The sequence below is a fragment of the Lepisosteus platostomus genome, chromosome 7 (genome assembly GCF_059453375.1).
Source record: "Lepisosteus platostomus isolate fLepPlt1 chromosome 7, fLepPlt1.hap1, whole genome shotgun sequence".
Taxonomy (NCBI): Eukaryota; Metazoa; Chordata; class Actinopteri; order Semionotiformes; family Lepisosteidae; genus Lepisosteus; species Lepisosteus platostomus.
The window spans coordinates 9,968,464-9,994,992 of NC_142617.1; the positions used below are offsets into that span (position 1 = coordinate 9,968,464).

Here is a 26,529-nt window from a genome sequence, read left to right on the forward strand (position 1 = left end):
ACTAGATACATGGAAGTCAAATTAAAACACTTTAAATACAAGCATCAGTAACCAACAGAACTATGAAAAACCCAGGAAAGCAGAACACCACAATACTTCTTGTGAAAACCCGTGTATCCCCAGAGCATCATGATTTTTTTAAAGAATGCAAAACAGATTACCAAAATAACGGAATTGTTAATATTATTGGTTTAATAAAAGGTTAACAACAAGACAAATGTTAACATTAACTAACAAGACAATTTTTTAAATGTTAACAAACAAGACTAACCTGTTACTATTAATGCAAACTTAACTGCCTGCGTTCTGTCGCAATATTCCTCTCATTTTTTCTTCTGACCGTCTGTACACCAACACTGCTGCTGGGGATAATAAAGACTCTGCTAAACGATATTTTCTTTCTCATGGAGTTTATTACTAAGTCATGCAAAAATCAGTACTGTAGTTCTATATAAAATATAAAAATAATATTTATAGGCTACAATCTATGATTTATGTGTTTACATGAAGCGCCTTATCTAAACGAGAACCCTGCCACGTTTAAATTCGACTGTAACTTCAAATCCACAGACTTGCAGAATTGTAGCCAGCAGATGGCAGCACAGGCACCCTTCAGAGACATCCCTCTCTCACCTGTAGCGATCCAGCTAGATTTCAGCATCACGAAAGGCAAGTTCAAATCTGCTGAACAGAGGAGGAAAATACCCAATAATTTGTATAATCCAACGAAGTTTTTTTTTTAGCTTTACAGGTTATTAGGTTTCCGAATAAAATGCCGGAGAACGTGTTGCACTGCAAACGTTTCAAGATTGGTCTTTATCGAACAATTCTTTCACAGACCAAGTAGGAAGCCCAATGAACCCAAATCATTTTTTTCTCGAAACAATAATACATATAATACACAGAGTAAAAATCCACTGAAGACCTTTTTGTCCAGCAGAAGAGGAGTTTATTGTATATTTGGCCAAAGAGAAGCACCCTCCTTGCAATTAGGGAGATGGGTCTAACAAGAAAAATATACAGCTGACCTTTTATACAATTGCTTGATAAGGAACACAAAGAGCCCAAGTCTCAAAAAGAAAAACAAAAGCTTCAGTCTTAATTAATTTATATTGGTTAAGCAAGCTTCTAAATAAAGCAAATAAAGCATTTAAATAAAGCAAATGTTCGTTGTTCATATATAATTATTCACTAGCTCGTAATAAAGTTTCATACAATTAAGGAACAACTCTGATGCATGAGAGACTGTGGAGTGATTTACAAACGGATTCTGCGGTACTCTAAGATGTCTACATAATTGAGCTATATCAGTGTTTTCTAGAAGCAGGTAGTCACAATTGGCCTTCTACACAAAAATAATTCTTTGGGATTCTTAAAACAAGCATTCTTTGTGCCTGCAGGTCCCTCGTCTTATCAACAGCAGATACATTAAATATTGCAGCTGGTGTTTTGCTGACCATGCTGTACAGAGAAAGAATTGTTAACCCTTCACACACAAGAGTACACATACCATCATCAGGAGTAATTAACACAGTTGGCTCTTACGAGAAAAAGTTAAATGAGGTAAATAACGATAAGGTACGCACACTTTCATATTTATATATTTAGAAATAGCTTGGAGATATCCACCCATGTGCATTTTAAAGGCTTCAGATGTGGGTCTCTTCCCAGACCATGTCATTTGAGCCCCACGCAAATATCTTCCTCTTCCAGAACTATAGACTTATTTTACTTTGCTCTTCGGCTTGTGTGTCGATTTGGTTTAGACTGTCTGCACAACACAACGATTTTAAAACAATGAAAAGCAGAGAGAGTAAATTGTGTTACAGTATATATACTAAATAGCCTTACATTAAATTAAATAAATAAATAGCCTGTTATTACACAATACAGGAATTATTTGTCCAAGACAGAAACCGAATAATATTAATAATTCCTTACATTTATACAGCTCTGGACACGCCACTCAAAGTGCTTTACAGGTAATTCCCCTCCACACCAATGTGTATCACCTACGTGGATGATGCTACAGCAGCCAAAATGCACCAGTCTGCTCACCACACGCCAGCTATCAGTGGGGAGGAGAACAGAGTGAAGAAGCCAGTTCTTGGATGGTTCTTACCATGATCGGTAAAGACTAAGAAAGACACCTGGGTTGATATCCCTACTCTTTTTGAGAAATGCCCTGGTATCTTCCATGATCACTATCAGTCAGGATGTTAGTTTTACATCTCAACTGTAGGACAGCACGTTATTGCAGTCTAGTGTTCCCATGACTATACTGGGGCATTAGAACTCACACAGACCGCAGGGTGAGCGCCCCCTACTGACCCCATTAACACTTCTTCCAGCAACAACCTTAGCTTTCCCAGGAGGGCTCTCTTCCAGATACTGGCCAGGCTCACACCTGCTTAGATTCAGTGAGTTACCATTCGCGAAGTGGAGGATGAGATAGGTGCTGGAGATCTAACGAGGTTTGTTTGGATTTATTTATTTTTTTTACCAGTAAATTCCCTGTATATTCTTAGATATCATACATTTCTAAATCAAAGACTATATGCCTAAGCGTAGCTTGGGTTCCTATTGGCTGCTTAACAAACTGTTGAAGTTGTAAAGCCTGTATCATCGTTATGGTGACATCATTTATGGCTTTCGAAAACCGTGCAAATGACGTCAACATACATAACGTCAGCACCAGCCGGCCATGAAGCCACACTCCTGGGAGCCTCGCGGAAGATTCCTGGGGTCCGCCTTGCTCCGAAGACGGATGTGAGGGGAGATCAATGATTGCAAGGTAAAATCTGGGAGTGACCAGTTGCATATGGGTAGGCTGCGTGGTAGGAGGGCGTTGCTATGTAGCATGTTCGTCTGTGCCTGACAATAGCTGGCGGTAGGGAAGCTTGCGGTGAAGAAAGGAGGAACTGAGAGCAGGCAGAATCAGGAGGGTGTGTGGCTGGCGAGGGAGAGAGACGTGCAGTGGGGATTTCTGTCTTAACACAATTAGATGTGAGTATTGACATTTACAGTGTTAAATATTTCTTCGCTTTCTTTGTGCTGGGTCGTGTTAGGGGCTGTCTCGCCTGGTCGAAGCGCAAGACAGAGACTGTTATATGAGCTGTATGAGACGAGCATGCCCAATGCTCTGACTGGACAAATGTGAAGCACTCCTCACAGACTTGATTCTTTTTTTTATGGTGCTGATTGCAACTTTATTTCAAAGGGGCAGCGCGATTCTCCCGCAAAATTTCGCTTATGTCGCAAGTCCATAACATTTTTCATTTATTCTGCTCCACCATTTTCACTTTCCATTTTTTCTGCATATAGTTGCTTAAAAATTTTGATTTTCTTTTTCATCAGTGTTAGCGAAGTGATCGGCAGTCAGAACATCGTATGCATTTTTTTTCAATTAAAAAGTATGTTCTTAGCTTCGAGTTTTTTAAAGAAAGCTTCGCAGTACAAAAAAACAAAAAACAAAACGAGTACAATATTAGGAATCTTAACCGTTTTAAACGATCAAGATGCACCAAATAGACACAATGCATGGTATACAATTCTTCCCGTCTCGTATTTCAAGCGTGTACTATAGATAAGTTTAATACGGCTACCCAATCAAATAATTAATGGTATTAGTTTCTTCTGCTCCGTTTCTTTTTTTCTTTTGAATCAACATGTTCGCGTTGCGGATCGATCGCTTGGAGTGGGTCAATTATGTAGAATCGGAAGTAGTTTCACGGTTTGTGAATGCTTCTGGCTGTTTTTGAATTGTGCAGAATTTAAGGCGCTGTTTAAAAAGCAAAACCTCAACAACTGGATGAGATGGGCTATTTAAAACCAGGAAAATAAGCACGTCGATAAATAACGGAGTGCAGTCACATTTTGCTTCCCGACACTGGGATTTTGCGTATTTAGTTCTTGTCCTGTTAACAATTTTTAGTAATCATCTAATATTCGTTGGTCGAAAATAATCTTAAGTAAAAATAAAGTTATAGGGAATTTAGTAATATATACGACATATAATCCCCCATTCCAAACTTTGTATCTCGTTGTGAAATGTTTCCTCTAAAAATGTAATCCCATGCATTTAAACCTATAGTATTAAAAACGCTATTCAAATACAACTTGGGTAGAGGTTGACCATGGTTGAAGAATCACATGACAGCATTTCTATTTTCTTCAGTCTCGGACTTTCACCTGTCACAAATCGAACAGTCATTTAACATTTTTGCTAGTCCTGCTTAAGAATGCCGGACTCCACAATAACCGAGTCATCTGTGGAATAGCTGTTCTTCCCAGGCCACTACGTTTTGTAGCCCTGAAAGTGATCACAAAAACGGAACAGAGATGAAGCGCAGCGGTAACGTCCACTCCAAAGAGTTTAAGGAGTATTGCAAGAAGTCATGTGTATATACAGTATATCCCTTACAAAACTGCTGTGAGCAGGATTCCCGAGTGGAAAGATGTTATGTAGCCACAGTCATGGCTTTGAATTGCATCATCATCTGATTTTCTTGATGGCCTTCAGATCCTCATTCTAAGAATCATTCTTTTAGAGTCCTGGAGCACAGGCAGTCGTTCTGGCTCTGTTGGACATGTAATTTGCTGGAAGTGAATAGAACGTTCCTCTTCCTGGGTGGGTTAAACCAATTTTTTTACACTGCAATGAAGAGAGCAGAAGTCCAAGCATGCCTGTGCCTATGTTTAGTTTACAACTGTAAAAAGCAATTATGCATCAGTGTGAGTTTAAAGGGAGCTGTCTGGGTGTCTTTAATTATTTAATTATTTTTCCGGATTATATGCTCAAAAACCTGAGCAGCGTTTTTTTTTTCCTGGATTATATGCAGTCTTGGTGTTTCGGGGGGTGGCTCCATATGCAAGGCTACAGTGTGCCAGTCTGGAGTTGTCTAGGGACATGCCTGTTGTTGTGTTCTGCTTATAGCAGTAGAAGTCTGCCGGATATGGATTTGGAAATTAAAAGGGAGACGGATCTCAGAAATTGCTTTTAAAACACCAAAGTATTGTGGCATTGCCAGAGTAAATGCACATTTGGCATTGTCATTAGTCAAAAAAGAGCTTTGATGTTTTTTGTAGACACAGATGTGGTTTTCCAAGGTGAAATTATGTGAGAGTTCGGAGTAACAATGTATGAAGTCATTGCTTTCTGATAAAATTACTGAAAAGGCAGAGTTTTTTTTTTCTCATAGAATTTGAATTTCTTTTGTCCTTAAAAAAAGGGGGGGGGGGGGGATTCCTGGATCTTTTCGGTTTCTGTTTTTTTCCCCTCCCAACTAAAAATAACTTGTTTTCTAATAGAAAGCAGGTGTTAGAAGGTAATATCTTACAGACATACTGTAGGTTACCCAGTTTTGCTAATTCCTTCACTGCTTTTATAGAATTGAAGAGGAAGACAGGGCTCTGCTTGACTGTGGTTTAAATTGATAACTAGCTGATTTTGTTTCAGAGAAAGTTTTATTTATTGAACATACTATCTGGAGATGTGGCTTGCTTAATCCTATCCTGGAGTGATAGTTGCAGGTACTGCAGTATCTACACCCTTGTGGGTATGCAGTAATGTGGCTCGATTAAAGCAAAGTAAAAGGAATTAACAACAGGATCCAAAACACCTACAATCCTTAGATTTAATGACCTGTGATCCTGTGGTATTTAAACAAAAATGTAGCATGGATTTTACATTTTCAGGATGGAAGTGATACTGCTGGAAACTGTTAGTATGGAAAAACCCAAGACATTTATTGAGAAAGATTATGCAAAGTACTATTATATTTACTACCATTTTTCTGTGACCTTTTTTTTAAAACAAAATCCTTTAAATGCCAGTTCTCATCCTTCTAGCATATCATGGAAAGTTTAGAGATGTGTGAAGCAATCGTGCATTCATGGAAAATGTTTCCATCTTAACATAAAGGTTACAGACAGTATACTGTCACTGTCTTCCTGTGACTAATCCCAGAACGATTGCATTGCTGTGTGAAATTGGTGTTAAACATGCAATGGAGAACAACAAAAGCTGTACGGATTCAGGAAGTTTGAAATCTCAATAAGGTTTCTGTTAGTAAGCCTGCTCACTCATGATTGTAAATAGTTGGTTCTGTCTGATGTGAATTGGGATTTTTTCATCCTGGGTGAGTTCACTCATGTTTCTTGCACTGTATTGAAGTGATAATTGGATGTTTTGGAGGAGGGGTACTTAAGTTTTGCCAAACAATGGGTTGCATTATAGTTCTTAGATCAGTTTCTAATGTTTTTTCTTTAAAATCTATACATTCAGTTTTTTAATTAAATTGTTGCATGATTTTTGCTGTGCAAAAATTGGCTGATCACTGTCTTCCTTGGGTTTTTCATAGGATAAGCTGAAATGCAGTAGAGGCTGCTACAGTACCTCTGGCATTTCACAATGAAAGCAAATGACCAGAGTGTTTCCACTGTTCAGCATTACTGCCGTGCCAAATACCATATCTCCTTGCTTCACATTGTCTGGAATATAGCCTATTGAGTTCTTCTTTGTACAGAGAAGATGCAATGTGTCATCAAAAGTAATGAGTGCAGTGAAGCTATAATGATGTTGCTCACTATAAATAAATTGTTTACAGTAGCTGAAGTCTGGGATGGTAATAGTAGTTATTCATACTTAAAAGTCAGGAACTGCATTTGCCTGAAAGGAGACTCCTGCACGTTGCCCTAAATCTAAAATATATTTGTTTTAAACCACTTCACTGTATTGCTGTAGTTTCAGAATGGACACAATCCTTCTTGCAGTGTTGCAAATGCATTACAGAATGTGGATTCTATGCTAATAATGACCCTAAGTCTGGAGCAGAGGATAGGGTTCAGGACTTGAAACAACAAGGTTAATAGTTGATATCCTGGGTAGGGCACTGCTGTAGTATCCTGAAAAAGGTATTTCGCTCATTGCTCATTTAAAATGTCCAACTGTCTAAATAGGTACATATGCAGTGTGTTTTAGATAAACGCAAGAGCCAGATAAATAAATGATGGTGATGATATACTGTATAAAGTGATAAGTAATAGAATAAACCTAGAGGTGATTTTGATTTGAGAACACTTTTTGTACAGTCATTCGAAGTGTGAAATGAACACAGAATATTCAGCCTTTATAGTTCTGTTTCTTTCAGAATAAGATGTAGCGTACATGTATTGCAGATACTGTTGTGGTTCTTTGACTCTGCAAATCAATGACCTTAGCCTGAACTCCAGCCGATGTTGTTGATTATCAATGGGAGTCCCTTCAGTGCTGATTGTTACTGTTTGCTGATCCTCTCCCAGAAACTTGAATCATAGACTGACCTTTGAACCGCTCACAGCACCTGCTGCTAGAGCTTAGAGAAGTCTGGGTGGTGTATTAAACATCGAGTCTTCTCAGTGTGGTGTCAAAATCAAAGACTGTTTGCTGTCTAAGGCAAGTCGATGTTAGAGGCCCACAGAAAATTTGTAGCTCTTGTGTAACATTATTGAAGCTCTTTGATATTCCCAGGTCTGACTGACAGCACCACCCCCTTCCAAAATGAAATGATAGCTTCTTAAGAGTCCGGGGTACATGTATGCTAATGGTGTGAATATTTCACTACCTTCTCATCCGGACGTCTGTTAGATTGCTCCTTTCTTTTAATTGTGTGGCATAGTTTCTAAAATTTACAGCTGTCCTTTAGAAAAAAAAACAACCTTTAACTCCTTAGGTGTCACCAAATCTGGGATCAAGAACTAGGGAGATTGGAATTTGGGCAATTGTATGGCTGAATACCTTTAAGGCATCAAAAAACATGATATATTATATCATTATATATTATTATGTTCCTTTACTCTTTGGAAAAAATAAACTGTTTAAACTCTCCAGTTTAATCACAATTTCCTGCTGTTTCCAATGTAAACCTTTACGTTTTCACCCTGTATAAAGCTGTATTCCACCCATAGCTAAAACCCATAGCTTGTAGACTTTAACGTAAGGGAGCTTTTGGACATTATCAGTTCAGAAGTGAAAATGAAAGTCCGTGCTGGAAAGAGTACATTGCTTTCCTTTGTGCCAGACACTGCATTGCTTAACCGGGGTTTAGTACAGTGCAGGGCCTCGCTGCCCCTGACGTACAGGAGGGGGAAAAATGACAGGTGAAAAATGGTTTATACATTGTGGTTCTAAAAGATGAATTGCGAAAGATCCATATTCTCTCTGTCCTTTTTTTTTAGTTGGTTTAACCAGCCTGCTCAGCCTTATTTGCTGAATAGCAGTTACTGCAGAGGGTGGGGTGAGATTGCAGTATTGTACAGATTGCTCTGTAGTCGGAAACTTTCTTTAACTGTACTTTGGAGCAATAACCTTCCATTGTAAGCAGTGGCAGTCGTCACAGGTGCGTAACCCAATGTTCATCTGTGTAGCAGTGGCTTGCCTAAGCATAGCATTATGAGGAAAGGGTTACAACCTGCATCTTTGAATTCTCCTAAATGCATAGTTTTGATTGACCACCAGTTTGCGATGGCTCAGAAATTGAGGTCAGCCTAACCCTTTCTTTAAAAGAAAAAAAAAACTGCCACCACTAGCACTTTATTCTGCAGGACATCCACAGTTTCGTGCTGGTGCAGCAGCTGTTTCTCAGTAGCTTTTCAAGAATTCATGCCCATGACGAACACAGCTGAAGCCTGCATTGTGTCTGCTCAAGCTTGGAGTTACCAGTTCTTGCAGTGCAAATAACTGTCATATGAGAAATTGTTTTAAGATGAAGTAATTCACAGTAGAATTATTCGCTTTTCTTTTAAATGTGCTTGCAGTGATGGGCTGCGGTATATTCGATTTTGGTCACACAGAACTAGCTGAAATAGCAGCATGTGGTTTGCTTTGGAAGGCTTTACAAATCATGATTTTTATCTGGAGTGTAAAGACTTAATTAGAAATGAGCTTATACGAATAACTCCATTCTAGCTTGTCTTTGATGCTGTCTCGTTTTTTGGCATAGCCATCTTAATAATTAGCAATTTTCCAGATCGGTGCGCTTACAGCACGGCTACCTTCTGACGGCAGGAAAAATGGGTAAATATTTTTCCGCAAAACCACAAAATATTTAAGTAGAAGATATAATATTTCTGAAAGACCAACATTAACGATAATCACAGCCAGTAATACATAACAGATGGAACTTCCTTTCCCCCCCATCTAAGATGGTTGATGTTCTTACTTAGCTCACAATGCGATATCATGGGCAGGCTGTCGTTCTCCCAGCAAAGCACTTAATTGTTATTTTGGGCAGGGACATAGACCGTGCAGGCTGAGGTTGTGGAGATGAAAGCTGAATAGACTGGTGAAATTAATGAGGTAAGATGCCTGAAGACGAAAGTGCAATTGTGAGACTAGAATCGTCGATTTCAAAAGTGGTGGGGGGGAAATGAGATGAACCTTAACTCGAAATCAAATCTGATTATCTTTTAAGAACTTACTTAGCTAGAACAGGGTGATATGCGGAGAAGCAGATGGAAATGATGAAATGGAATCGGAAGCATTGATTATTTTATTTTTTCTGCAGAGTGAGTTTTTTCCCTTCTCTTTCATTTGCTGAGTGTGATGAGAGTGGCACAGAGGCGTAGAAATCTCGAGGAAAGCGGCAGCTGCAGAGATCTGATAAATACATTTTTGAGCAGCCCCGTGCGTTCAGAGATGTGAAAAGATTTAGCTGTTAGCGCAGGCGGGAAGATGGATGACTGAGAGCCTGAGACTCGAGAGTGGTCAGCCAGCGTTCTTTCCCCTGGCCTGGGACGTCTCTCCCAGCGGCGCGTTCCGCAGGGCTCATCGTATCGCCAGCCATGTGAGTTTGTAGGAGGCCAGGGTGTAGGAGTGCATTTTTAACAAAGCCTATTGATTCAAGGTCTTTGTTGCAGTCCCATTGCCTTGGAATGGTTGTTTTCTTACTGTGACACCCCATTAATCAGGGGGTTACCACATTCCCAGCTTCCCCCCCAATACCTTTTCAAAAAGTATGGTCTTTGTTAAGTCGTTTAAGCAGGAAAAAATGATTCCCCCCCCCTCTTTTTCAGCAATATCTATAGGAAGACGTACCCAATTACAAACAAAATGGGTTTAATATAATTCCCTTTTCTCCCTATTAGAAATATAAATGTCAAGGTAAACGCATATTAGATATTTATATTTCACTGTTTGATTAGGTAAGATGTAGTGGAATTCTAGGTTTCAATGAAAATCATTGGAATACAACTCAAATCCATTGCCTTAATGTTAAAGTCAATTGTTTTGCTCCTCCGTTCACACCTTTTGATTCTTTTTGCTAGGCACGCCTTCTCTGCTGGCGTATGTGAACGTGTTTCCATCGGTTTTCTCCCTTTATCTCCTTTATTGTTGTTTGCCAAGGGGGCGTTACTCTGCGGCTGGACAGATTTCTCAGGGTCGGTGATGTGTCCGACGGTTTCAGACAGTTTTGTTTTCATCACATGGTTTTCCCCTGCATGAAAGAATGCAGAACTGGCAGCTGAGATACTGGAAGAGAAGACCTCTGCGCACAGTTCCTGATAATCTAGCAGCTTGTCATTGACTGGCACAGAGGTGATGAGCTTCACAAGTGTGCAATGAATAATGGAGCCCCTGTTCTACTACAGGCAGTGCATTGTCCCATGCTGTGCCGTCCTGTATTGTAATATTAAAGGCTCGCTAAAGAATAGATAGGACTATTCCAAGAGCCCTTGTTTTCAGGCTGAATTGGACGGATTTAATGGTTTGTGTAAGAGGCAGAACCGCTGCTTCAAATGAGTCAAGTGCAAGGGAGGAATTGGAGGATGTAAATGACCATGGATGATGCTTTTGCAGACAGAAAAGTTAAGCAATAGGTATTATTAACATGGCAGGATAATGTTATGTGGCTTATGTTTATTTACGCCATAAAGCAGAAGACAAATTACAAATCCATTCTCTCTGGGAGCAGGAAAAACAGTCAACTCTTATTGCCTTTCTAAAAACTAGACTAAAAGCTCATATTCTTTAGTTTGTGCATTATTTAAATTGCCTGACGCCACCAGGCATTAAGATCTCTTTTTTTTTGTCTACTCTTAAGTTTGCATTAAGTGCAGCTCATTAAGTGTTATTCGCAGCGAAAGCTCTTCTGGATCCCATGAGCGACAGGGCTACACTGCATGTTGGAGCACATGAAATGTTGCTGTCGGTGCAGACGTTTCTGACTTCATGTTCCCCAGGAAAACCCATGATGCTGATCACTGCTCTCTTCAGCTCTTCGGTGAGCTCAGGTGTAACACGCTTTCATTGTCTCCTCCTGTCTGTGTGAAGTGAATGATTCCTTGTGTTGGAAGCTTTGGTAAGTAAAAGATACATTACTGTATGTCCTGGTGTGCTTCCCAGTCCTATAAGATGAGGTAAACCTCAAGTTCTGCAAAGTTCCCCATTTGCGATAGTCCTGAGTGCAGTGTCACTCTTTGTGAAGTTAGGACGGTTGTTGATCAACAGCGTCGAGTCCGAAATGTTTCATAAAGCGCGTCGATCGGAGTGTTTGACCAGTGAGGCGAAAAAACAAGGAAACTGTTCTTGACATTCTGGCAAGTTATCACTTGAATGTAGAATCAGGAGTGCACCTTCAAAGAGTTTTGTTCTCTTAACCTTAGACTATACTAACGGGGAAAAGAACGCAAATGCTATATAGTTATGCAGCTATATACGCAAATTATACATGATTACTGAGACGTTCTTGCCAAGTTAAATGAAGAATACGCCAAATGAATCCAGATCCTTTAAATTTCCGCGCTCTACCCTAAGCAGTTCCATTATATGCAAGTCCACATTGGAAGATGTGATGAGAGACTGTGCAGTGAAATACATTTGTATTGGTAAAAAAAAGAAGCCCCATGGCACCATCTTGCATATCAGATTAATCTGTCTGAAGGCCAAGGGCTATAGTGTAATTTTCCACTGTCAAAAGTTTAAACAAGGATCAGTTACCTGAAATAATGGAGACTCTGTACTGTGTTGTCTGTCTTGGTTAAGAGAAATAATAATATTAATGAAGCAATTGGCATTGGCCTCTTCTTCTTTAACTGTTTTCATGTATTGCTGATTTTTTTCTGATTATTGAAAAGTGTGTATGGCAGTAAAGGAACAGAAATAAGCTTTTTTTTTTAAAAAAAAGGGTATTGACAATAAATTTTGAATCGGCCTGTCGACAGCCTTTCCTAGAGTGTGAAAATTCAAGCTTGCAATCTCCAACACGTCAGTGTCCAAGAATAATTGTGTGCTTGATTTGCTTTCAACAGACTGTAGCAAGGAACCGTGTGTGAGAATGTGACTTCTGAAACCAGGAAATCTGAGATGCGTTAGGTTAAGAAAAGTACTTTGTGTACGTCCACGTACATATGTTTAAACCTAGGATGGTTATGCTACAAGATACAACCACGAAAGGCCCTCCACTGTGATTTCTGTCCTCAGGAACGGTAGATTCACGATCAGAACTGACTTGCCACATAAGCACATACATAATGTAAAACAAAAAAATCTTTCCAGGTAATACAAATCTGATGTTTTCTTGTTGGTTGCTATATTTTGTAAGCAGTTTCAGGACCACAGTCCCAGGCCTGAGCTTGCTCTTCAGGAATCGACCTCGTGTGGTAGCAGGTATTGTGCTGGACTGTTAAAGAGGCCCAGGGGAAGGAGCAAACATTATCGATTCTGGGCTCTCCTCGGCGCAGCCTCATCACTGTGTAGGGTAACACTATCCAGGAGTTAACTTCTGATCGATGCACACGCGCAGCTGTTTTTGTTAGCCGTGGTTGTTTTCGTTTCAAATTAAATTGGGTAACCTGTTATTAAGAAGAAGGCGAGCTGGTATTTTGGTGAGGACAGACGGTCACGCTGTCATTTATTGAGGGATGAGCTGGCGAGGATGTGGGGGGCGGGCGTGGAGGGGGGGGTGCGTTGCGGTTTCCAGTCTAATGAAGGACATGAATCCGAAACGACAAAACAAGCAAAAAAAAAAAAGCCATTAAATATGCAGAATCTCTCTCATGGCAACAAAACTGAACTGCTGAGTCAGTGTTTTAACGCTTGGCACCCGAAATGTTGGGATTTTAATGTTTTTTTTTCCTTTATTCGAAGACGGGGGGGGGAACATGTACGTTGTTGCTTTTTACTGTGTGAAGGAACACGCTGTACTGTGTGAGGATTTCTGTGTTGCCAAACAAAATGGTCCAAGTTTGTGGTCATGTGATAAACCTTTTTAATCACTAGAAGTGCTTCCCTTTTTAAGTAAGGTGTTGTCAGCGATGAATGAAAATGTACTGCTGATGTTACTGTGCTGGGGTGCTGAATGCAGCTCATCTGCAGTGTGATGCTAATCATTTGGTCACAATTACCTGTACGTTTTCTGTTTCAGCATGCTGTAGCTGTGTGGCTCTTCTCAACTGTCACTGCCGGAGTAATGTTTCTTGTAACAGGGGACCTAATTTATATGACTATTGCCTATATTGTGTTGAAAGTGTGAAAATGATCTAACCTGGCCAAAGCCCCCCTCTTAAGACTATGAAATAAGGGGGAACCCCCAAGCTGGGGTATGACACAGGGGGAAAGACATTTTGAAATTCTGGCTAACTTTTGGCTTTGCGTCCAGTAGATAATGCTCTGTCAGAAAGCAGTGTTCACTAGATCAGGCTGAAAGCAGATCTGTCTTTCTTGTCTTTCTTGTCTTGAAGTTGTAGAATTACAAATGTATATAGCGTGGACACATCTTGGGAGTCTGGGGAGGAGAGGGGTTAAAATGGCATAGAAAATCACAACCTTAATGAAAGGCCATTCCAAAACACCCTTTGTCCCCTTCTCCCGAACTGTTGAATTTCAACATGCGATGTCACAGAGGAGACCGCAATCAATTTAACATTCAGCATGCTTCAGATTCATGCAAAGGGTCATTTGACTGTTTGAAAAAAATGGGAATTTTATAATATCATTCAGGTGTATAACCGATAGAAAAAAAAGGTCTTCTCTCTGTAATTATGTGAGTGCAGTACTGTATAAACTGCAACTGTTGAACTGCTCATGGACGTGAATTTCTTGGGTTCTTGGAATTAAACAGACTGACGAGCCAGTCATTTCTGCCTGTCAGCCCAGATCTTTCATTTGCTTGCTTTAGGAAATGAGTCAAGATTACATTGTGAGCCCCAGTCATTCTTAGGTATGAATTTGAGAAAGTCAAAGCAGGCCTGGTTTGTGTGCAGTACTACAGTATATACAGTAGCAGGAGTTCTAGATAAATTCCTGCTTGGACAGGGTTAAAGTTTTCCATGGAGTGTGTTGGGACTGTTGAAGGCTGGGTGTAGACTGATTTCAGTGCTGAATAGATGAAGTGTTATTCTTCCTCTGTGTAATGCTCTCTGTCAGAGTGTATATATCATGATCTATTACCAGGAGCAGGGGACAGTGCAAGTAGATGGAGAAGCATTCCTTCAGTGAGCCTTTTATCTTACTTCCCAGATACAGTCCGAGTAGACTCTTTTACAGCCAAACTGTGCTGTCAGGCCTGAAAATGAATTACACCCGCTGTATTGTGGTGCCATCAGCATATTGTTGTGTCCATGGAGAAGCCGACTCATCAGTCTGGATGATCATTAAATCTACATTGCTTGATGATGTATTTAGCGCCATTCTGTGTTGAATCCAAAAGTGCACGAGCAATATAAATGATTATCACGTTATATAGTTTATTCTGAAAGCCTCCTCATAGAACGTATTTATCTTTTCTTAACAATTCTCAGCGCTCTAGGCTGTCTGTGACGAAAGTATCGGTGAATTAATAGCAACTTAGTGCGTACGTTTTAGTTTTGTTCTGGTGTTTGCCCCCGTTCCAGGGCAAGTTGTCGAGGGTGCAGTCAAAGCGATTTTGTCCTTTTTCAGCTTCGGCGCGAAGCCTGGGTGGCTGAGAGCGTTCTGTCTTTTGAGGGCCGTTCTGCAGCTTCCATATGGAAGCGAGTCCCCCCACCCTCTCGTCTCTGTGGATTTGAAACAGCAGGTGAATGGTGTGCGCCACAAAGCTTTTTTTGGGGGGCTGGAACCATTTAAATGCAAATTGTCCTTGCCTCCTTCCCCCCCCCCCCAACGCCATCTGCCGTTCCCCAGGCCCGTTGTGTGTGGCTCCCGTTGGGACGCGTGGGCCGGCACCTCGAGGGTTTGAATGAATGCGCCCCGAGCTCCTCCTGCAGCAAAAGAACACAGACTGCACCCCAGCTTTAATTCTCCGCAGGCCTGGGCCTGGGGTAATGGTTAATTGATGAATGGGTGAATTTCAGCAAATCGCCTGTCAGGTGAGGAGATGCGGAATTAACGCGCAGCAGGTCTGCGATCGGGTAAGCTTTCCTTCTCCGGAAGATACAGCCACACTGTGCTTGCCTGCGTGTTGAGCAGCAGCAGAGCTGTCACGGGGGATGAGTTTGTTGTGACCTGTTTTTTTTGTTTTTTGGAGAACCTACCAACTGTTACAAATGAGAGGAGGCCATTTGACCCATCTACCGTGTGGGGTATTCAGGAGTTAAAGGATCTAAGGATTTGTCTTTTCTGTCGTTTAGTATTTGAAATCCCATTTGCCACCAGTGAATGGTTGAAGGCTGTGTCGTTGGAAGCGCTGGACATGGTAGCTTGTGTTTAAACATTGACATCAGCCAGTGATACTTTTGTCTCTTTAGGTTTTTGTCTGGACCTCAGGACCAAGTTTAATTCCGTCAAGTTTAACCCTGAGTGTCTCAAGCCACTTTATTGCCGTTTTTACAGTTTTTGATTTGGGTTAATTTCTGGTTTATTTTGAGTTCTTTTCCTTTTAATGAATTATAGTATGAGTTATGTTTTCAGAAATGTATTCTAGGGGATGGTGTAGCGCAGGGCTAATGAGCTCAACTCTTGGAAGCTCAGTATCTTCTAGTTTTTGTTCTGTGCTAAGTAGTCAAATAAACAATTGATTAAATTATTGTTTTAGACCCAGGGTTTTTTTTAACGTACTGTATTTTACAGTTCATAGCTTACTTTAGAGGAATCCACTCTCTAAATACCTGAAGACACTAGGCCTAACAGGAATTTTGTATGAGATCCGTGTTGATAAGTATTGCTCATAGTCTATTCCTAAAATTTCTTTATAGGTATCCTCTGGGTTTTAGTCATTGGTTTTTTTTTTATCCAGGGTTTCCTGGTACAGTAAGTTCATTGACGTTTGTGGCTGAATGCGACTTGTGCCTGACTCAGATGCTTTACCTGTAAAATGACCTTCACACTGACGTCCCAAAGATATAGTGTTTCTAAAATGCTAATAAGGTGGTTTTTGTGTTCGTGCATACTTCTTTCCTTGGTGTTTGTAACAAACTGCACACTGCAGACAAAATAAACGCTGTAGTGTTCTGTCTTTGGGGATCTGCTTGAAGATGTAGGATGGCACATTTCAATACAGTGCAGGTCGTTTCAGCCTAATATATGCTAAAATATACATTTGAAGTTGCATTTTTTCCGCCAGAGGGGGCTTCATTAGCATGCATAAAATGGTAAGTTGTGTTTTTTTTTTGCTGACTCTGTGGGGCAAAGCCCTCTTTATTGACGTTTAAAGAACAAACAGTTTTATTGAACAAACTGTAAGTTAGATGAATGGAGGAAAGATGTTTTCCGCATGTCTTCTGTTCTTTAGTGTCTTTTAAGCTTCCAGCTTGCACTTAATGAGTTGACTGGCCCTTGGACTGTAGAAATGTTACAAAAAGTAGCTGAGTATCTACCCCTGCAGCACAGCACCATCCTGAAATGAGAAATGGAGCTTTGTTCTTTGTCCAGTATTATTATGTGTAATAATTGTGTACACCTGCAAGCCTAGTGGACACAATATTGCTGCTTTCTTTCCTAGATTTATATTTCAGTCTGTATCAATCCCAGTTGTCAGAACTTGTCAGTATTTGGTGTTTTTATATATGGTATTGGCTATTATTGTCTATCACTAGGAGTTTTCTGAGACTGTCCTTACGATTCTGTAATTGTTTTTTTTAGTATGTGGAGTAAACATCTTAATGAGATGGGCTGTTAATAATCTACCCATTATTATTTATAGTGACAGTCATTTACAGTGATTAATTGAACAGCTGGCAGAATTTGTATTCCTTCATAGTTGTCCTAAAACATTTCTTAAAATGTCAAGGCTTTCAGCGCAGTCATATGCTTACTGCCACGAGATGAGGATTGATTAATTGATGGTGTATTGATTTAATGCAGGTAAAAATGTCCCAGCCGTGGTTGGTGGTAGGCAGTGTTATTTAACCTGAACAATGCTGCAGCTTGCTCTTACTGGTTCAGCGACTCTCAGTAAGGGAGTTCAGAAGCCTTTGGCAAGTGTGTCTTGTTTGACTGAGGTAACTGAGACCTTTTGATGTTTGGGGATGATGAAGGCAGATGTTTTGGGGATATTTAAGCACGCTGTGCTCAGCTATAGTATTCAACTGGTTGAAACCTAAAATACAGATTTACCTCAAATACAGTAGTTGTTCTGTACTGTGATTATGGTTTGATGGATGTTTATTTTATTTGCTCTACCTCTCCTTCTTTGCGAGATGGCTCTTCCTTCGCCTCCAGGTGAAGAACAACACACAGTTGGGGATGAAGGTGGAATGTGTGTAGCTCGTCTTTACTTCTTCGGCTTATTTCTGTCTGGTTTTCCGATCACGCTGCATCACGTTGGTGAGATGCAGATATTTCATCCAGCAGGGATGTGGTTAACCCCCAGCTCTGTCATCAGGGGGTCGCCGCTGTTGGCTCAGTTTAAGGAACTCGTTTGCTCGCTTTCCTGTTGTGTGACTGGCATTCAGACTTGTGGGCGATCGCAGTTGTTTAGTCCAGCTGGGAAGTGGTTAAACCATGGGAAATGAAGCTCCTCAAACTCTCACTGCTCTCTGTGCTGTTTCTGTCTGGTTTAGGAGTCGGTGTGACTGGAGGAGTCTTCACAGCCTAACAGTACGCAACCGAGGATAGCTCTGTCTTTTTTTAGCCTGTGTCGCTCGAGGTGCCAGGCGAGATCTCTCGACGCCCTGAGCACATTCTGTCAGCGCTGAATCGGCAGCTTAAGGAACGAGCTGTCATGGTTTCTGGAAATATGGTTTCATATGTACCCACATACACGTTTCATAAGCCGGTTGCAAGGAGTTCATATAAGGAAAAAGCCCCTAATTTTTCTTGTAATTTCCGTCCTACTGTTAGGACATGTTTATATTACACTTTCAGGCCTCGCTTGGGTTTATATGGTAGTGCAATAAAAGCCTTGCTGTTAGACGTTTCTGATATGTGAGGAGCTGTAACAATGAACAAACGGAGAAACGATCTTAAGTGATTTACAGTAGCAGTTAACAGTATAAGTTAAGGGGTTTCAGTTCAGGTTTTGTTTAAAAATAACTTAGGCACTTATAAGAGAAATGTGGGTTGTCATTTATTCATTCTAGATAAATATCTTATAAGATCACTTTATTGGCCATAAACAATTTCTTGTATTAGGAATTTGTCTTTTCGCATATCCCAGCTTGCTCTCCGTGAGACACACAGACGGGGAGAGAGAAGCTTGAGGTCAGAGCGCAGGGTCAGACATTTATATGGCGCCCCTGGAGCAGTTGGGGTTAAGGGCCTTGCTCAGGGACCCAACGGAGTAGGATTCCTCTGCCAGCCAAGGGATTCAAACTGGCACCCTTCCAGCCACAGGCGCAGATCCTTAGCCACAGAGCCACCACACTGCCCCCTTATTCTTTCACTGCTACTCCTGTAGAATATAGTCTGCTGTATTCTTTTTAAAGATGGACCTTTTTGATACATTACTCATCAGTGGAGAAGAGAGGGGATGACATAAGTGGTTGAAGCAAGATGACAGAAGCACTTCCCCTGACTGTACACATTTAATTTCTTGCCCTCTGGGGAAAACAACCAAAGCCAGTACTCTTCCAAAGCTTTATCATGTAGATTTTTGCCTTTCTAGACGAAGTGACTCAGGCTAAATCACAACTTGCAGTAAATGCTTTAGCGAAGTGACTAACGGCACTCCTCTGTGGTACCAGCTGTGTGGATGGCACTGCAAGGTAATGTAGTGGGTAGTGTAGTACAAGAATAGTCTGAAGTTTTAACTATTGCCACTCAGGCAGATGCTTGCAGATGCTAACTTTCCAGTGGGAATGTCCTTTTAATCCTATGAAACTAAAGAGCTTGGCAGTTCACAGCAAATAAGAGCCGGGTGCAGTAATGATGAATTCCCTGGGATATGCTGAGCATCGCGGTGTCTTTATGGGGTGTGTGGTATAATTTCATTGTAAATATCCCTGCCTTGGGGGCAAAAAAATTACCAGCAACTTAAAATACGTCTGCACAGTCTACTATCGGGAACATTTTGTGAGTATTTCTTGGCGTTAAACGCAGTGAATCTTGCGTTACCTTGTTTAGGATCATGCTATGTGCACAGAAAGTGGCATTATCCTGTACTGCAGTGGGCGCCTCACTGGGTGAGGGGCCCTGTAACATTACCCTGCGAAGGAGTGTGTGTAAATCAAACATCTTTACAGCAAGGGGGTATGGTGTCAGTGTGTGATCGGCAGAGCAACAAGGTGAGGCTCATTCCTGTCTGAAAAGTAACGAGAAAAAGAAATGCTGTGAAGTCAGCTCAGGTGTGTATATGTAACCTTACGGTATTTAAACGTTTACAGTAGGAGTTAGACTTGGCTGATTGTACAAAATGAACAGTCTTCTCTGCTTTCTAGAAACCATTAGGCCTGCTTTTCTACCAGGTGCCCTCTGCTTGCTGGCTTTGGTTCGCTGTAGCCTTTTCAGGACCAAGCAGTGACTGAAAATGGATGGATGAATGCTTGTTATTCAGGGGGTGAAAGAAAGCTATTACCATTTGAAAAGCTGGATGGGTATAGTCAAGGAGTGTACAGACCCCCGTGACTGATTTGCTTTTTACTTTTTCCTTATTCTGCCTTCTAAGTCTTTGACTTTGATGCCATACAGCACATTCTTAAAATACCTCATGTACAGTATTAGCTTTCGGTAGTCCTAAAAGTGCAGTAAAATATGAAGGCTTTATAGCACAAGCTCTAAATAGTGCACCTGATTAAAAGTTGTGCTTTGCAAGCAGCATTAAACAGGCAATATTTTAACGTCTTTCAGCCTGCTCATTTCCAGACCACTGTGGTTCACAGAAATGCAGCCTGTGAAGATGAAAGACTGTCGTCTTGTGGATTTGTGCTGTGACTAAAAATTGTTTCGAACCGTTTCAGACAGCCCAAATTTCACCCGGACGCTTTCTGTGATGGCTGTAGCTACCACCTCAGTGTATGGAACTGAGTTCCTTTCTCATAACGTTACTGGATTCAGACTTGTGGGTGATTTGGAATTTAGTTCAGCAGGGAAGTGGTTAAGCCACAGTGGTCTAATGTGGGAACTGAATCTCCTAAAAAGTTTCTGTGTCCTCTTTCTGTCTGATGATAGATGTCAGAAAAATGACAGTAGCCTCCAGGATCCTGGTGTTTCACAGTACCAACCTACTCAGCACCTTTTTTTTTAACATGTATTTCAAAGGTCGCCACTGCTGGGTGAGCTGTGTCAAAGCACCATGAGGATCAGGCCAGGAATAAAGCTGATCAGTTTAAAATGAGACTCTTATTGGTTGGGGAGTTTTTACAATGGACAGATCTGGGTGATCTTCTGTTAAAGAGACATCAAAACCACGTCTGAACTCCTGTATTGTATCTAAAGCTGATTCAGATACTGGCAGGTTTCTGGGCAAAGGTTTACTTCGTGGAATCACTAAAAAATATTGCTATTAGCCTAGAAGCCTTTTATTTTCCAGTACCATGCAAAATGTCCTCTGCTTCTGAACACTGACAAGAATATAAGATACATGCTGTATATAAAATAAAATGCTTCATGTGATCTAGTCCTAAAAGGCTGCTTCTGAATTGTTGATTTTCACTCCCTGCTCCGAAAGGGATGGAAGTGTAATGAACTTATGTTCTGTTTTAGAAGTGTTAACTTGTATAAATATAAATTGTTATAGTTTGCTGGAGGTGGCATCTGAATAGACCGAGAAACACAATCCAGAGAAGATGGGTTTTTCCCAGGATAAACTGTCTCTGTGGTCTTGCCACAAAAGAGGAGAATCTGCTTGGCTGAACGTTCTACAGTAAAACATGCAGTTCTCTGGTTTACATAAAACAGACTGTACTGCACATCTGTATGAGATGCCTTTACAAGGAACTTACTTGTTGTGGATTTTCAAGGCTTTTCATTTGCTTTTCTAATTTCTTAAGACTGCAAGTATGATGAACATCCTGACTTACTGGATTGATGTTTAAAATCTGTTTGAGGAAGTCAAGATGTCAAAGCCTTACAGTAAATCATTCAGAAGATCTTGCTAACACTTAGATTTTCTTCTACAGTATTTCCTGAATTCTTGAAACCAGTGTTGTTTGGAGTCTTTCATATTTGTTCTTTTTATGTACTTCAAGTTTTATTGCATGATAATGTTGTTTTTTTCAGCAGTTACATATAAAGATTACTTTCACTCATCCAAGAATTCTGCTATTCTATTCCTCTCTCCAGCTGTCTGGGCCTGCTCTACCCTGGCTCAGTTTTGAGATAGTCAGAAATGCTAAAAAGCCAGAAAGTCTGAGAAATTGTTCTTCTCAAAACATAAAGTGCACAATAAGAATAAGTTATATTTTAACATTTTAAAATTCAAATTCAGGAATTTTTTACTGGGAAATTGGTTTGCGGTCCAACCCCAGCATACATCAGGACAAACAGTGCTTCAGGAAATAAAATGATTTCACTTTATTCAGAAGTCGAATTACAGAGGAAATAAACCATTTTCTGACTCTTATCCTAAATAAGCCTCTAGATATCAAATGCTCTTTTTTAAAAAAAATTGTATCAAAGTATTACATTAAGTGCAGTTGAAATGGCCATGCCCTCCAATGGCCCAGTTGAGTTGAGATGAGAGTTTTCTGACAAACATACTTGTCAACACGTGTTTGAACAAGAGGAAAAGCAATTTACACCTTTTAGAATGAACAAACTGGAAGAGGTGACATTTAGCACTTTTTCACATGTTTAACATCCCTTCCTTAACCTGTTACTGTGTAAAACTGGTGTGATTCATTCAAAGCAATGTCTTCAGAGAAGGATTAACACCAAATTAAACTTCAGTTATGTGTTTTTTTTTCACCATGAGGTTTGTAGAGGGGCCAGGCAGCCATTTTCTGAGTCAAACTTGGTTGTGAAAACAGACACCTGTATTTGTCACTTCTTCTGTAATCCATGTGACTGAAAGCAAAACTTATCCCACTCCCAGTCCTTCCTTCTCCTGTAACACAATAACTGATGAATAACACAGAAGGAAGTGTCTGCTTTTAAGGGTAACATGATCTTTTTTTAGCCTTTAAACTTTTGAAAATAAGCAACAAGAGATTTACCACTATACATTATAATATTTTAGGCTCATTTTAGGAAACTGATTAGTTTAAGAGGTAGTTTAACAAACACAGTACTTTGCTTTTATTTTTTTTAAGTTAAAACCATTTGTAAAGGTACAGTAGCTCCTTCAAAATCAGTCATTTCTGATACACTTTATCAGTTTGCACTGTTAATGGGAAATTTACAGTTTGATACCCACAAAGGTCATTTTTAATCTTAGAATTTTTCTGCAAAGGGTTTGTCAAGCATCCCTGAAGAAAAAGCTTTGCTGAACACATGCAGTGATTTCATTTCTTAGATCACTGTAAGGCAGCATATTGCTGACAAAGCAAACTGAGCCTGTTTCCTTTCACAGGCAATGCAAGAAGGCGCTCAGCATAGTGAACACCCAGTCCCTGTGCACTAGGATTTTATTGCTAACAGGTTTTCAGGTTTTCTTTGTATAGTTAGAGAAATGGAAGAGGGTCAGTGAATAAGACTGAAGCAGTAGCCTGTTAACACTTGCATCGGTGTCTGAAATGTGATCGCTTTCACTGGGTTTCTTCAAAAGTTCTAAGGGAAAAAAACTGAGCAGCTCTGAGTGAAGCGCACGTTTATCCACGATGACAACGCTTGGTTAGAGGGGCTCAGCTCAGACACCAGAAGTCTTGTATGGCTTTTGTGCTGTTGTGTAAACAGCTGCTGTCCTTTGACTTCTCAGCTGTGTGCCTGTGGAAGGGATCACCTTACTTCATTCATGCCATTGTAAACAGCCAGTTTATCAGATGGAAGCCATGCCCCCAGTCCTGCTTACTCACACCATGACATCATGTCTAAGGAGGGTCTAGTCTCAGCACACTCATACAAGTTACACTAGTGCAGTTTAAAGACATAGTTTACAGCTACCAGAACCACTCTCACTCCTTAGAGCTGGGAATATTCTTCTAGAATTGAACCAAGATGAAAAGCTTTTGCTGAGGTAAAGTTGCTTTTATTAAATACATTTTTGAAGGGTTCTATGTGCAGGAAGAAGAGGGCGAAAAGAAATGAGCTGTATTGATTTAACTGCTGTCTGATTTCTGGCATTTTTGACATTGTTTTTATGAGATTTTTTTCATTGTGTTGATTTTTAGAATGGGTTGTTAGAAATCACATTGACTTGAAAGTGAATCTCTTCTTTATTTCCTCATTCTGGAAAACAAACTAGTTTTGTTTGTATTAGCTGCTAATCCTCTGCTGTTCTATAAGAACTTATCTGTTCTAATGCAATCATTCATTTTCTCTGAGTTCTGAGTTGTTTTAAAAACTACTTGCCTTCTATGTCCTTTCTGTGGATAGCCCCATTAACATCCTCCAGTCTGATATAAAAATAAGTATAAAATACCTGTGAATCTCTCATTAAGTAGCTCTAATATGGATACAGTCATACAGTTGTCCTCAGGAGAAATCAAACAGGCCATATTTGTGTGGTTAGTTATTAAATGTGAAAAAGCCTAGTGTAGCTTGCTGTTTAACCACATTAACAGCCAAAACTAACATGTTAACTTGCATAATGGTGTGTTTTGGGGGAACAGTGGAATATCTGATGCCACTCCTTCTCAGACTGGCCCCTCTGTCATGTGCAGACTGACCACAGGGTAAACAGTGACTGGGCATCTGGAGGTGAAGAAAAACTTTATTTAAGGTGAGGACCTCAGAACAGAAGGATCAGTGAATGTGTCCCAGTTGTAAGGCCAGACATGCAGTGCTGGGACATCATATGCCAGCGCTTTGAACACTAGACAGCAGCATTTTTTCCCATGGCACTGGTTTTGAGTTATGCTTAAATACAGCTGTAGCCAGGTATGCAGTCAAACTAGAAGGATTCTAGAAAAAAACCCACCAGTTCCTCCTTATCAGTGTTACTTAATACAAGCTTTAAGTCGGTGGATAAATTGTCCAAAAAAATCGGCTTACTAAGTATGTAAGTAACAGCCAAAAACTGTTGTTGCTTTTGTCAGAATTTGAGTTTTTAAAAGGCCCATTGCTTTCATGTTTATTATATGACGTGTCCCTAATAATTTAGCAGTGATTCCTGTGGGGTTTGTCTTCTTCCCAGTTTTGTAATGGCTTCTCCCTCTCTCTGGTCACTGTTACAGCAGGAGAGGTTGCGGTCCTTGAAGATGTCTGATAATGGGGAAGTTGAAGACAAGCCTCCTGCCCCTCCCATGAGAAACACCAGCACTATGATCGGAGCCATCAGCAAGGACACGGGGACCCTGAACCATGGCTCCAAGCCCCTGCCTCCCAACCCCGAGGAGAAGAAGAAGAAAGATCGCTCCATCCGTTCCATCTTGACTGGGGCGGGAGACAAGAGTGAGTTGGGGGGCTTGGCGGGGAGCCTGGAAGATCAGACTGGGGTGTGTTCCTTGTAACAGCCAGATCCCTCGTACAGTGATATCAGATGTCTGAAGATGGAAATAGCAGCAGAAACAAGCACAACGTATTCTGAAACAAGCAGCCAGTCTGGTTTTCAGAAATGTATTTCTTTATTCAGAAGCAATGAAGAGATTCACTTTCAAGTTTTTTTATATATATATCCACACTCAAGTGAGGGCTAAGTCAAAACTTCAGCTCCTTGGCCAAACAAACATTACAGGTCCAATACTAGATGACACTTTTTTGCGGGCAGGAGAAGCTGCATGCAAACAACCAAATGAGCTGGATGGGCTAAATGATCTAGTTTCAGACCTCTTCTTATGCTGCATATGTCTAGTCAGTGAAAGCCCATTCTCGAGAGCTGTGTTTCACAAAGGGTGGGTGAAAGTTACACATCAGACTTTCGTATTTAGTGTAGATTGTCCTGCCTTTTCCATTCAGTTCCGTCATGAGTTTCAGCTCGGATCTGCACAGCTGAGAAATTAAGGATCAGTTAATTAGTGCATTTGTTGGAGCAGTTACCTTGTCACTGGAAGAGCCTAAGCCCTCTATCCCTGGTCAGTGTGCTTGAGTTTCAACCTCGTTCAACTAGTTTTTAAAAAACAGCTGCTGCCTTCTTTAATAGTGTCGCACACAGAGAGCAAAGCTCCTCTGGAGCATGACTCTGAGGAGGAAGAGCACACAAAGGGAAATGAGAGGAGCTGTGATTGCTGTCGTCCAACAAATGGCAGGGAAAATGTGTCAAGCAGGAGAGCACAGAAGGGGAAGGATCTCCCTCACTGTGGTACCGGAAAGGCAAAGAAATCTGTCTCTTTGATCTGGGCCTCTGAAATATAAGCCCACAAGCAGTGTTTGTTGGAGCAAGAGGAGGAAAAGCTCTTTACCACAAGACAGGCATGTGGTTTTGTTTCAGAAATCTTGTGTCAAATCGGATTCTAGTATCAAATGGACGGAAGATGATTATAGGGGTGCTGGAAGGTAATTTAAAACCTGAAAGAAGCTGAGTGACATGCAAAAGCATGATAAATCACAATGAAGAGCTTATCCAATTGTGTTTGGATGTCAGTTGGGCCTTTTAAAAACTTGGCAATAGTTGTCCTCAAGACGCATCTTTTGGAATTAAGACTGTTAGAAATGCAAATGAAATTATTAAGTCATCTCCTGTTGTCTTGAAACGAAATGGTACATTACATTGATAAGGTTATTGCAAAGTAGTTCAGAGAGTCAGTACAGACCAGGGATCTCCCACTGTGTCCTATTGCACATCCAGATCTTATTTCCTTGGTTACGTGGCTTGTCTTTGAACTCTCCTAATACCTTTTCATGGCAGGCAGACAAATTAAAGGACCTGAAAAGTAGTCAAACCCACACAGGCAAGGGGTTAATTTTAACAGTGTTGAGGAGATGATAGCAGTGAAACACAATACCTCAGTCCCACTGGGTATTTGGATTTTATTAGATTTCACATACCGCTGAATGGGACCTACTAGACAGACTTTTAATAAATGTCGAGACTAATGTCTGCCTCTTTTCATGTTCTCGAAAAGTGGTTTTCTAAAGAGCAGTTATTTTTTGCTGCAGCATGCAGAAGGTGTTTCAGCATATTGTTGTATTTGAAAACTTTAATGCTGTTCGATGAGTAATAA

At 40.5% G+C, this 26,529-nt stretch overlaps 1 protein-coding gene across 8 annotated transcripts in view; it reads left to right on the forward strand.

Annotated features, from left to right (window-relative positions):
- Nucleotides 1-2,774: 2,774 nt before the first annotated feature.
- Nucleotides 2,775-26,529, forward strand: part of pak1 (p21 protein (Cdc42/Rac)-activated kinase 1) — a 44,824-nt gene continuing 21,069 nt past the window's right edge. The window contains exons 1-3 of one of the 8 annotated variants that reach the window (XM_088639161.1): nucleotides 23,336-23,444; nucleotides 24,040-24,149; nucleotides 24,604-24,820. In XM_088639161.1, the coding sequence (XP_088495287.1) occupies nucleotides 24,628-24,820 (193 nt within the window). In that variant the 5' untranslated portion in view covers nucleotides 23,336-23,444; nucleotides 24,040-24,149; nucleotides 24,604-24,627. Of the gene's footprint in view, nucleotides 2,795-2,847; nucleotides 3,007-16,138; nucleotides 16,546-23,328; nucleotides 23,445-24,039; nucleotides 24,150-24,603; nucleotides 24,821-26,529 lie in introns of those variants that run through there. The other 7 variants (XM_088639163.1, XM_088639159.1, XM_088639160.1 and 4 more) reach the window with 7 other exon arrangements.